This window comes from Carassius auratus, chromosome 5, assembly GCF_003368295.1.
Source record: "Carassius auratus strain Wakin chromosome 5, ASM336829v1, whole genome shotgun sequence".
Lineage (NCBI taxonomy): Eukaryota > Metazoa > Chordata > Actinopteri > Cypriniformes > Cyprinidae > Carassius > Carassius auratus.
In genome coordinates this window covers 25441926-25454019 of record NC_039247.1, presented here as the reverse complement: position 1 = coordinate 25454019, position 12094 = coordinate 25441926, and the positions used below count along the sequence as shown (strand labels likewise).

The window sequence follows — 12094 nt, the reverse complement described above, 5'->3', positions numbered from 1 at the left end:
TCTAGTGAAGATGAAATGAGTTGAGGTAAAACTAACAGATGTTTAGTGACCCCAAATGTTATAAAACATTAAAAAACTGAAATGCCATTGCATTAGACAACAAATATATTGCCCAAGTTGCTCCGCCCAAGTAGCTACTATGGCCAAGTAACGTTAGCTTTGCTTCTACGCCTAGTGAGAATATAGTTCCCAGTATTTATATGATTAAAAATGGTCTCGGTCTCATATAGCCTTGTTATTGGTACACGCTGTGACTATACAGATCACAACATGTAAATAGGAAAACGTTTGCATTATTTTGTCACTTATTGGGATTACTATGCTACCATTATCCATTTACACCCAGTCTTTGTGCTAAGCTAGGCTAACGGTGGGTGCGTCAAATAACACTTACAGAACGCACAGAAATGTAAAAGGTATGTATGGACTTATCTAACTCTGGGGGATACAGTGAATAAGCTAAAGTCCCAAAAAGTCGGAGTGTTCCTTTAAAGCAAATTCAATTCATATCATGTTAATGAAGTTCCAAGTAATGAAACAACAAATTCAAAATTGAGATTGTCAAAAATAGGTAATGTGATGAGCTACGCCTGTGGTTACTCTGTAAAGACACTTCTGTGTGATTGCTTTGACACAATCTGTTTTGTTTAAAGCGCTATATAAATAAAGGTGACTTGACTTGACTTGACCTTGAAGAGAACTAACTTCATACATTTACTAAAAGTCCCATTGGGAGAGGTTGGTTAAAAGTCATTGTAAAAATAGCTCAGTAAAATTAAGTTAGTTAGCTCTAGCATTTGTTTGCAGATGCCACTTGCATTCATATTTAGTTTCTGATGCAATGGCATTCAGATATTTTTAAGTGTGTTTAAGAGCTTACGAGTCCAAATAAATTTTGGAGAAACTGTAGACATCGAAACTATGCATGATTGACTGGATAGGTATTATATAATTGGTATAATTATTGTAAGCAGAAATTTGATTTCTAACTTTCTCATAATTGCAGCTCATTTTAGTATGTACTCAAAGGCTTTAAGGATTCATTTCCTGAATGTTTTCAATTGGCAGCTACGTGTGGATCCAAGGTTTTTGGGGAGTTGTTTCCGACTTTTGTCAAAGGGTACAGCTGATTCAGGAAAATGGGACTGACATGAGGAAGCCAAACTTATGATTCAAGCACTTTTAAGTGTCATATCTGATCTCGTGGTAAAAGGAAACACAGTTTAGATCCTGAAAGCCTATAGAGCTGAACTGAACTTTCAATATTTTCAAGACAGTGATAGAAGGCCAAAAGAGAACTACGCTAGTCTGTACAAATGTTCTAAATTAAATCTGATGTGACAGATGGCTGTGTATATATGCCAAAACCTGATCTTGCTTATGAGCAACTCACCATTGAGGGTTCCAATTTGACATTAAAATCCTGCATTGCTCTCTTGTGGAGTTCTTTGCGAAAAGCGGTATACTCAGGGCTGTCTGGCTCTCGGTATGTTACAATGAACACAGACTAGAGAGATGGAGAAAAAAAACAGTCAGAGAGTAAGAGTTATTAAAAAAACACATGATCACCCATAGGCAAAAATACATTTCTTGACATAAGAAGTCACTGAGTATGTTTTTAAATATAAACGTAGCCATACAATTTCAAAATGTCTTAAAAACAAAAAAAAAAAATTTTTTTTACATCATTTACTCACTTGACTCATATTTTTACTTTCTTTTCTTGACTTGTTTATTGTTCTTTAATTGTGCATTATTAAAGTCATACCTCACTATAGATCCATCTACTCTTACCACAACCGGGGGAAGTACCGGGGGAAGTACTCTGGAGCCCTCCACCCGGACAGCACGCCAAATACGCATAACCTTACTGAATTAATATACGTAGATGTGAACTCGTGAAAGTGTGTCAGTCTATTTTTATTGTAATTGTACTGATTTACACTTTCTTTTTTTTTCTTTTTTTTCTTTCTGCATATTTCACCTGGTTATACTTTTAGCATATTACTGTTCTGATTTGTAGTTAAAAGTGTTCCTTCTACCAGAATTATCATAATAATCTTAACTTTTTGTTTGTGTGCATTCAGTTTCTAAACAAACAAACACATAAATGCAGTTAGATGTGCGATGTAAAATTACTCATGCTGTGAAAGATTTTGAGGTAACACTTTAGTATAGAGACCAGTTGCTTATTATCATGCCTATTATTAATATATTGGCTTTTTATTAGTACTTATGAAGCACATATTCTACATGAACATATTCTACATCCCTAACAATACCTAAACTTAAAAACTATCTTACTAACTATAAGTAAGCAGCAAATTAGTGGTTTATTGAGGCAAATGTCATAGTTAATGGTTTGTTAAGTGAGAACTGAACCTTAAAATAAAGTGACCAAATCTGGTCATACCAACCTTCCATAGTTTGAAATATACACCTTTATTCTTCACTGGTTTATGATATTGACAACTTGACGCTACATACACCAAGTCACTGTTTTTTTTTTTACAATCAACTTCATCAGAGTCATCTGTGTCAAAACACTGGAGTCTTTGGAAATGTAAGACACATTAAAGTGTGTCATTCTGGACAATAAGGTTCAGGCATTTATATAAAAGCAAGTTATTACTTGCTGATCACATTAGGTTGCTGTGTAATGCACATTAAACTGTCTAAAGGAACAATTCCAAATAACGTTTAAAAGTAATCTCTAAACTCTGAGCCGTCTGACTCAATTACCTGTCAATCCAAATATTTTAAAGACTGAATTTAAAAAGCACGACAAGAAAGGCTACATTTAATGGCACACAATTATTTTGATGGCAACTCTGAAGATGGTTTAAGAAAAAATGGCAAAAAAGTAATAATAAATAAAAAATAATCTATAAATGTGGTGCAGATGTTTACGTTTACACCCAAAAACACATAAAGTTATACATTCTCTCTTGCCTATGATACTTAAGTGCGAGTATAAGAGAAAATATAATGTTGCATTTTTCATTGTCAATTAAAGTGAGATAAGGTAGGGCCATGAGGGGTGGGTGGCCCCAAAGACATCTATCTAGGGCCCTCACTGGACCACCCAAGCCTTCTGCCCATATGTATCTGAAAAAGTAACTAAGTTTTATTGTGTACATTGCATATTATATTTATAACTGTTAATTCCAAAAGTAATATTTTATGTATAACACATTCCTTTTTTCTTCAGTCTAGCTGCATTAATCAACCTTAGGGACGAAATTACTGCAAAATCACTCATTTAAGTAAATGGAAGCCTAATGTACTATTCACTATCAACGTAACCAGGAAGGCTTTTCAGCTAAGTGAGAATTATTAAAATAAATAAAATCAGTTAAAATAACTTAATCCTTCAAATGTAATGCTGCATTAAAGTATGTTAACATGAAAAAAAATCATACTCACTCACATTGAATCATAATGTAAGGTAGACAATTCAAAGCAACTACTCGTTCGATATCAAAAGTAAAAGCAGACAAATACCACTGGTAATGTTATGCAAAAGCTCAGTAGTTATTATTGGAATGATTAATAATACCTGAAATAGCTTGATGGGGTCGTTCCACTGTATCTCTGAACCCTTCCAGGGCATTGGAACATCACCACTTAAACTCTCGGCAAACACGTCAAGGTAAAAGATGGCATAGTCCTCCGGGTTCTTCACCTCATCTTCAAAGAGCTTCATTATTTGGAAAAATGTCTGTAGAGGCCCACAGATATACACAACTGTGGTAGAAAAAAAAAAAACCTTTAGATGGAAACAATTTTTTTACATCTTCAGCGTAAATATTTCTGGTGCCCTAATGATATTCTGATTCTGTGACAGTGATTCTGATTCAGGCTGAGGCTGGCTTTGATCTAACACTTTAGGGAATGTCTGCTAACTGGGAGCCTGGCCCCTTAGCTGGCATTTCATTTCATTTCATTTCATGTTGCAAAATACCATCAAATGTGAAGTGTCAGACGTCAGGTTAAGTTTTTTACAGTTACTTATATTAATTGGATTTATATATATATATATATATATATATATATATATATATATATATATATATATATATATATATAGTACATTTATTACTAATAGTACATTTGACAGTTATTACTAATAGTACATTTGACAGTATTTTACTATAGAAGTACATTAATTGTTACTAAATAAAAGGTAAGCGCTATTATATTTTTTGTTAAAATTACAAATAATTCTTACAGTGACACTCGCCTTAGCAATACCACAAAATGCACAAATGAAAATGATTTTTGGGGTGCTCCTGGTTTTTAAGAGGATGGATCGAAGGACAGACCTCTTCCCCGCTGCATGGCAGCATATTGATGCACACGTGCATATGTGTATATTTTCCTTGGTGTCTATGTTATAAGCATTATTTCCATTAGCAGTGTCTTTCAGTACTGCTTCTGCCAGCTCAGGGGCCAGACTCCCAGTTAGCAGACATTTCCTTAAGTGCTAGACCAAAGCCGGCCCCAGTCTGCCTCTCAGCCCCCAAATCCTCAGCTCTTATAGCATAGACAAATGCATGCCAAGTAGTCCTGCTGTCTCCTGGACGTACTCCAAAACAAATGCACAAAAAGGCAAGGAAAATGTTCAGCGGTGTTATAGAATTTATAAGGATCGGCCCGAGTCTGGCTGATACAAAGCCCATGGAAACTGGTTGAGAACATTTTGTTTCAAAATTCTCTATGATGAGGTTTTGAAATGTGTTTGGGTGTTGTTTGTTTGTTTTTGTTTTTTTTGTTTTTTGGTGTTTTTACTTGAACATTTTGTTAGTCATGCCAAAATCATTTGTTTTTGTGCACTGCACAAAAGATGCTCAGTGGTGCTTTGTTTATTCAAAATTGTCACAACTGGTGGCAAACAAAGCTGATGCAACTGTTTTTAACTCTTTGAAAATATGCTGATGTCAAATGAAGAAAAAAAAAGTGTCATTGATTCACTTTATCATCGCAGACATTTAATATGCAGTGAGTTTGATTTTTAAAAAGGCCAGTATAATTCCTTTAATTGCAGTCTTTTCAACAGTGAAAAATGCACACTCTGGTCTATTGTTTGTGCTTTAGCTGTGTGTTTGGAACTTGTGTAGTTGAAACATTTGAGTGAACTAATGCCCACTCTTTCATACAAAAACACAGCTTGGCACGGTCTCCTATTCGGCTATTTGACATTTGGTTTTAATCTGCTTTCATTCATTTGAAAGGTAAAGAATTAACCTTCTGCCTTTATGAAAAATAGCATTTACTTATGATTCAGAAACAAATAAATCAGGAATGCATCATTATAATTATTGCTTATTCTAAGGGACAGACATTTGAACAATTATACGACTGGACAGTTGGATTTGAGTTTGCCATGTACCTCCTGCTTCATTTTGAGCTGCAGACATACATACAACGAAAAGAGATGCTGCTAGTAGTGCATACATAAAAAGTATGCTTTCATGTAAATGTTACATACAAATATGTATGTATAAAAAAATTTGACAAAGCTGGCCATTAGAAAAAAGCTTCTGTCTGTTTCCCACATTTAAACCAAAAGAAAGGGAAAAGTGTTCATGTGGGCAGTAAGAGTTTGAATGCAACTTGTAAAATTTTCTGATCACACTTCTTCATCACTTGCTCATTGCTGAGTGTCTAACCAGTAAAGGGGCGAAAAGGACACAAAAAAAGGGAAGGAGAAAGGGTTTGTGATGACACTTCACAGCCTAGGGCAGATCATTATCACACCAATGTATGGAATGTGAGTTCACAAACTGAACGAGCTCAGACAACAACAACAACCAAAAACATGAATTAATCTGACCTCCGGGTCATAGCAACTAAACTCATTGAGGAATGATGGGAGAGAGACATTCTGATGTCTCTGGACGTAAACCACTGCTCTTTTGAGATGTCAATAAACAGGCAAATACATTAATAATAATCATAATAAACATGAATGTGCAGGTGTATGGATGCATTCTCTAGCACAACTGTTCAATATCCAATTTTTTACATTTTAGCTGTATTTCTTGTTGGTTTGTGGGGGCTCTATCAGTAATTAAATAGTTATAACAGTGTTATTAATACATGTTAATGGAATAAATTTTTATACTTTATATATTGATAAATTGAGAGATGGGGTAGATGGGGAAGAGTATTAAACTACAACATAAGTCAGCTTTCAAACTGAATGGTCGCATTAGAAGATGTTTTTTTCTGTCACAGATACATCCACTACACAATCCCTGCCACAGCTTGGATTACTACAGCATGTATAAAAGCTTATTTCAGATGGGACTCATTGCCTTTGCATTACTAGAGTTAAATCTAGTTCAAAAGGTCGTACATGGCTCTCTTTTACTTGCAATATGTTAATAAATGCATCTTACAAGTGAGTACAAGACATGGCTAATCAGGATCTGTGAGCAGTCAATCAAGCTAACAGTAAAACGGCAACTGCAAGCAATTAGCTCTAAAAGTGTTCTAAATGTTGAAATGTTCACACACTATAACCGGGTAGTTTAATGTCAGAACAATCTAGGTTGAACTGTTCCCAAAGGCTTTTAAACGATAAGGTAAAAGTATTATCAGATAAAAGTCATGTGCTGCTGATGGTATCGCTTATTTTGGTGACGTACTTACTTTTGTAAACATAGGCTACAGCACTGATAAATCCAAACATGACAGAGTGAGGTTTTTATAAGTGCAAAAATCTGGAGGCATTCTAGTAACAGAATAAAATTAAAGTGACTGTACATCACTGTGATTGAACCTTACTTCATATTTATCTATTGATGTTGATGGAGCATATTCTTTATTGAACACTGACTGTAAAATGACAGCTAACGTCTTTGTGAAAAGCTGTAAGCAGCATGCCGCTTTCCTTTGCATTTTGCTTTGTGTGTTCAAAGGAGCCACTGGGAGACATGGATTTGTGTTGCCATGGCAGCGTGGATTCAGCGACTAAAGTCATTGATCTGACTTATTTAGACAAAGGGATGAAAACTTACCCAGACTCACATAAATACTACACTTCTGCAGAAGACTATTGGCATAACATGTCTCTGAAAACATATTTCTTATGATTGGATTCATAACATTATAATGACTAAAACTTAAGACAGCCATTTATGTTGTGCAAACCTTGTTCATAAGTCAGGAGGAATTCCAAATCATGAATCATTCAGACATTTTAAAACAACTAAGCAAGTTCTTGAGTAGCCTGAGGTTGTGTTTAGGTCAGTGCTGGTCAGGCTGCGTTCAGGACACAATTCCTACCTTTGATATTTCATGAAAAAATACTTAACTGTGGCAAACACAGTGTAATCAGCCAATTATTTAAGGCACCAGAAATACTAAACGGGAATCAGTGAGACCATCTAACCAGTAAATGCGGTCTGACCGTACTGAATGGGCTGCATCTCGCCTGCCAGCTCCAGCTGTTTTCAGCCTCTTACCAGACAAAATCTTCTATTGATTTTATGTACCGTTGAAATCAAAGGAGCTGCACTGCAGAGATTATAATGCTACCACTATGAAATATGTTGTGCTTTGTCAGTGTATGGTTTGTATCCTAAATATGTCTTTATTTCAACAAGTTTTATTTAACAAATATTTGTCATCACAAAAAGACGGCACTTAATTTCCAGCGATATCGTTGACTTGATTGCACAGACACTATTTAAACTGAACTGAGCATATGAGTGTTAACTATTGTCATTTTCCATTATTGACACACTATTTTCCTAATTAATGCTGTACAGTTGCTTTGACACAATCTGTATTTTTAAAAGCTCTATATAAATAAAGGTGACTTGACATGCAACACTGGTGTCCCATCAAAAATGCAATGCATGATGCCTCATTCAGCTTATCAGGAATAATGGCCTAATTACTTTAAAATTAAAAATATCTGAGCAACTTTCACCTGACAAAACATAATTATTTGGTACAGCTCTACGGTTAAAGAAAGATCAGTTCACATTTATAATTGTCCCGAGGCTGGGAACAAAAACTTTAATTACATCTGATAACCAGGAGGGGTGAAAAGTAATTTTCCTTGCCTAAATGATATTAAATGAGTTTTAGAAGACCATCCAACTTTTTATGTGCGTACATATTTAACAAGAGAAAACAATAGTTAAAATCTGTTTATTTGTCGCAACAATCCTTTATTACAGATCCTCTTTCCGAGAGCACTCGAATCTAAAATATTTGTTTTTTAAAAGAAAAAAAGGTGAGGAAAAAAATCTATTTACTTATTTACGGTGATATCAATTCAGAGTAATTGCATTTGGTATTTCTCAACATGTGGATATAAACAATCTAATAAATCTGGACTTAATGCATAATATCATTCGGTATTGTTGTACAATCAGTGTTCATGCATTACAACTCATTGACCAGCTGTGTGCTCACGAATTTACAATCAAATATTTGTATAAATTAAATCGGAAGTGCATTAATATAATGTGACGTTTAGTATATTGTGCTGTGTGAATCTTCAGGGAATTAAACTAAATATAAGCCACTAATATCCTGAGTGGAGACACAAAGACATCCTCAAAGACATGCATAATGTGTTCTCCTCATTCCATGCGTTATTGCATTCCTGCAACAATAACTGTGTTTGACAGCTCAAGGGGTTATTAGAATGTCAAGCACAGTAACAAAGCAAGGAATAAAGCCACACTCTTGAAAATAACGGATTTCAAGGTTTCTCTGCAGCCCTGTAAATTCAACAAAGAACCTTCTTCTTATCAAGAATCATTTGTTTGAATCATTTGTTTGGCGTATTGTCTTTTTACTGCATTTGAAACAACAGTTCATTTGTGTTTGGTAAGGAACTAAAAAAATTAACATTCTTGAGTAATTCTATTGCCTGAGGAATTTTTTTTTTTCTGCTTAACTCAACTGTATCTTTTGAGTTTCGCCTACAAATTTATAGTGTGTTTCAGTTCAAGAAATTTGTAAAAACTGTAAAAAATAAAATAAAAACATAAGTGTTTGGTGGGTCACTGTACACAAGGCGTCCATAGATGTTGACTACATTGCTTTATTAACTGTGAATAGGGTGCGTGCCCTCCTGTTTTGGTGGTGCTGTAAATAACTCGCACAGGGCACCACAGGGCCAAAAATACAGCCCGGGGGAACACAGGTGGTGTCAGTCCTAAACCAAAGCTATCAATGCCTCATTGTAGTCTTCAGATTTTAGATGTATTGGATCAAGAATATCAATCTGGTTTCCTTGGAGGGATGCTTTATGCAATAACACAAACACGATTGATTAAAGAAGGTAAACCCTGTGTGTGTGTGTGTGTGTGTGTGTGTGTTAGGGGTAACAGATAGCAATACTGTAGTATTTGATGGTATTTTCCAATATGGTAGCACTATTTCTTTTAAGTATGATGTGATATACTAATGTACAATAGCATACGGTATGAATATGCAAATAAACTGAATCTAAACTTATATTTTCATCTTTATAACAGGGAGTTTAGAGATAATTTCTATATGAATAAAGGCTTATTGTAGAATTCAGAGTTTGACACTGTAAAATATATTGTCATGTAACATAAAAAAGGGCTTTTAATGTGGTAATTTCTAAATAAAACTTAAAAGTCATTTCCTAAGTGTCCATTTGGGTAGAAATGTTAGTGTTTTGTACATAAAACAAATTTGTGTGTATCCTACGTATGACTGAATATTCAGTGGGGTACCACAGTATACATCAGATGGAATCATCAGCGGTTTTTTTTTTTTTTTTTTTTTGTTTTTTTTGGATATTGAGTAAAATGTAAACATCATTATATATTTTTAACATGATATGTTAATTCACTACCTTTACCTCAAAGGATGATGGTGCTTTTGTATTTTATTTTATTGTTATAATTTTCATTTTAGTGGTTTAAACATAGTGGCTAGAATCTTTTTTGAACTGAATCTAAACTTACTTCTCCCGTTGTCCGTTATAAATGTGATGATGTCTTTATAATTTAAAGACTGTGGATCTTCATACGGGAAAGCCTCCACGGTGATGTTCTCCTCTTGCAGCATCATGTAAATGCCCTCGGAGAGGAAGTAATGAGGCCGGTCGTCTTGTTTGAGGTCGTGGAATATCATCAGCGCTCGACTGCTCCAGTTAAAATGCGCGTGCAGATAACTGACAAAGTCTCCGAGTTTCGTGGTGGTCGGGCCCGTCCTGACAATAGTTTTAAACTCGTCCGACTTTTCAAAACCATACGCTGGTCCTCCCGCGGTGATCAGAGGGAGTTTCCAGTGGGACGCGAACCGTCCGACGGACGCGACCGAGTACGTGCAGCCGGGTCCAAAGAACGCATCTGGTTTGTTGTAAAGCTTTGTGTCCACGGCGATAATCTGTGCCTCGTTTTCCGAGCAAGAACCAGAAGAATCCTCTGTGCTGAAGTTAAGGAGGTTGATGGTGTGCCCCCTTAAAAGTCCACTCTTATGAATCTTCTCTTGCGCCATACGGATCGCGGGGAGGACGCGCGGCGATGCCCACGAATACTTCAAATTGTCGGGCAGCATCACCGCTACGGTGATATTCCCTTTTTCTGTTCTGCATCCCGGTATGAGTACATATATAAGCAGCACAATGAAAACACTATATCCCATCCTAAGTCCCGGTCCCATCTTAAGTTGACAAACAATTCCTAGTGTGAGCGCGCAAGGTAAGATGATGTATTCTTCTCAGATCAAACTTAAATGAGTAAAATCCTCTTTTAAATAAATAGTACAATCCATTCGTGACGCATTTCTTCCTGGTATTCCGACTAAATTGCTTGACAGAGCCTCCTGGTGCTTTATTTGATGGACTTCTCGAGTGTGACTGTGCGCGCGTGTACGTGTGGACATCCAGATGAGCGAAACTTCAACGCGCGCGGCCCTCGCACTGCCCCTGTACGTCATGACAGCTAATAACAGATACTCTAGTTAACGGCTCCCTCTGTCTGCAGGTCAAATAATCTGCTTCAGGTGAATTTCAAAGGTTTTATCGTTGTAAGAAATCAAAATGCCCCTAGCTATATGGGCCATTCTACAGAATGGGTCCAAAGTCAGTGTTTGTTTTTTTTATATCCAAAATATGTCTATGTAGGCTAGCCTATGCAAATTGTATGACATTCAAGGTACACCGTTCTAGTAATTGCGCAGTTAATTCTCAAAATTGTATTTTCAGAAAGTTTTGGAATATTTGTGCTCTCCCCAAGTTTGTCACTACCGAAACACAGTAATAATAATTTAATTAGAAGGTTTATATTGACCTATTAAGATTTTGCTTACATCTACATTATATATATATATAATTTCCCTCAAATAGCACCCCATATAAATAAAGATGTCACTACTGAAACTCCACCAAATGTTTCGGTAGTGACAGTTAGATACTTTTGAACCTATCTCAAAGATAAGCACATAGTTGTAAACACATAAAAATTAAATCATATGGAAAAACTCCCCCAAAAAGTGTGCTTAATTGCAGAATAAAGGTGTTCAGTAGTGATGTTCCTCAGAGTTACACACAGTTTTTCAGACTTTTAATTACATCTATCTCCAAATGATGGGGCCTCCCCCTGCAGCTATGAGAGAGAAACAAATATGGACTAAAATACCAGTGGACTAAAACATACAGTGTTTCGGTAGTGACATGAAAATTCAGTACACTTTAAAATTTGTTTTTATTTATTTACATTTTTTTTACAAAGCAAATCTAAGTTATTAATTTATTTATAGTTCACTTTACTTTTTAAAAACAACCAAATGTAAATAACAATGAAAAAAAATAATAAATATATATATATATATATATATATATATATATATATATATATATATATATATATATATATATATATACATATATATATATATATATATATATATATATATATATTGTAATATCAAGTTGAAATGTAGGTGTTAGGGTTCGGGACAGCCACCTCTTAACTGAAAGTATAATAATGATTTTATATATGTTAAGCTTACTAATATTTTAAATATTATTGTGGGTTTCAATAGATAATACAATGATCTTAGCAAACATCTAAGATTTGTACACTTT

General features: G+C 35.1%; 1 protein-coding gene across 1 annotated transcript in view; it reads right to left on the bottom strand.

Annotated features, from left to right (window-relative positions):
• The window catches only part of npr2 (natriuretic peptide receptor 2), a 49236-nt gene extending 38280 nt beyond the window's left edge, over positions 1–10956 (bottom strand). Inside the window, exons 1-3 of the mRNA XM_026254662.1 lie at positions 9969–10956; positions 3560–3747; positions 1394–1507 (exon numbers count right to left, since the gene is read on the bottom strand). Coding sequence (XP_026110447.1) covers positions 1394–1507; positions 3560–3747; positions 9969–10668 — 1002 coding nt within the window. The 5' untranslated portion in view covers positions 10669–10956. The remainder of the gene's footprint in view (positions 1–1393; positions 1508–3559; positions 3748–9968) is intronic.
• Positions 10957–12094: the final 1138 nt, after the last annotated feature.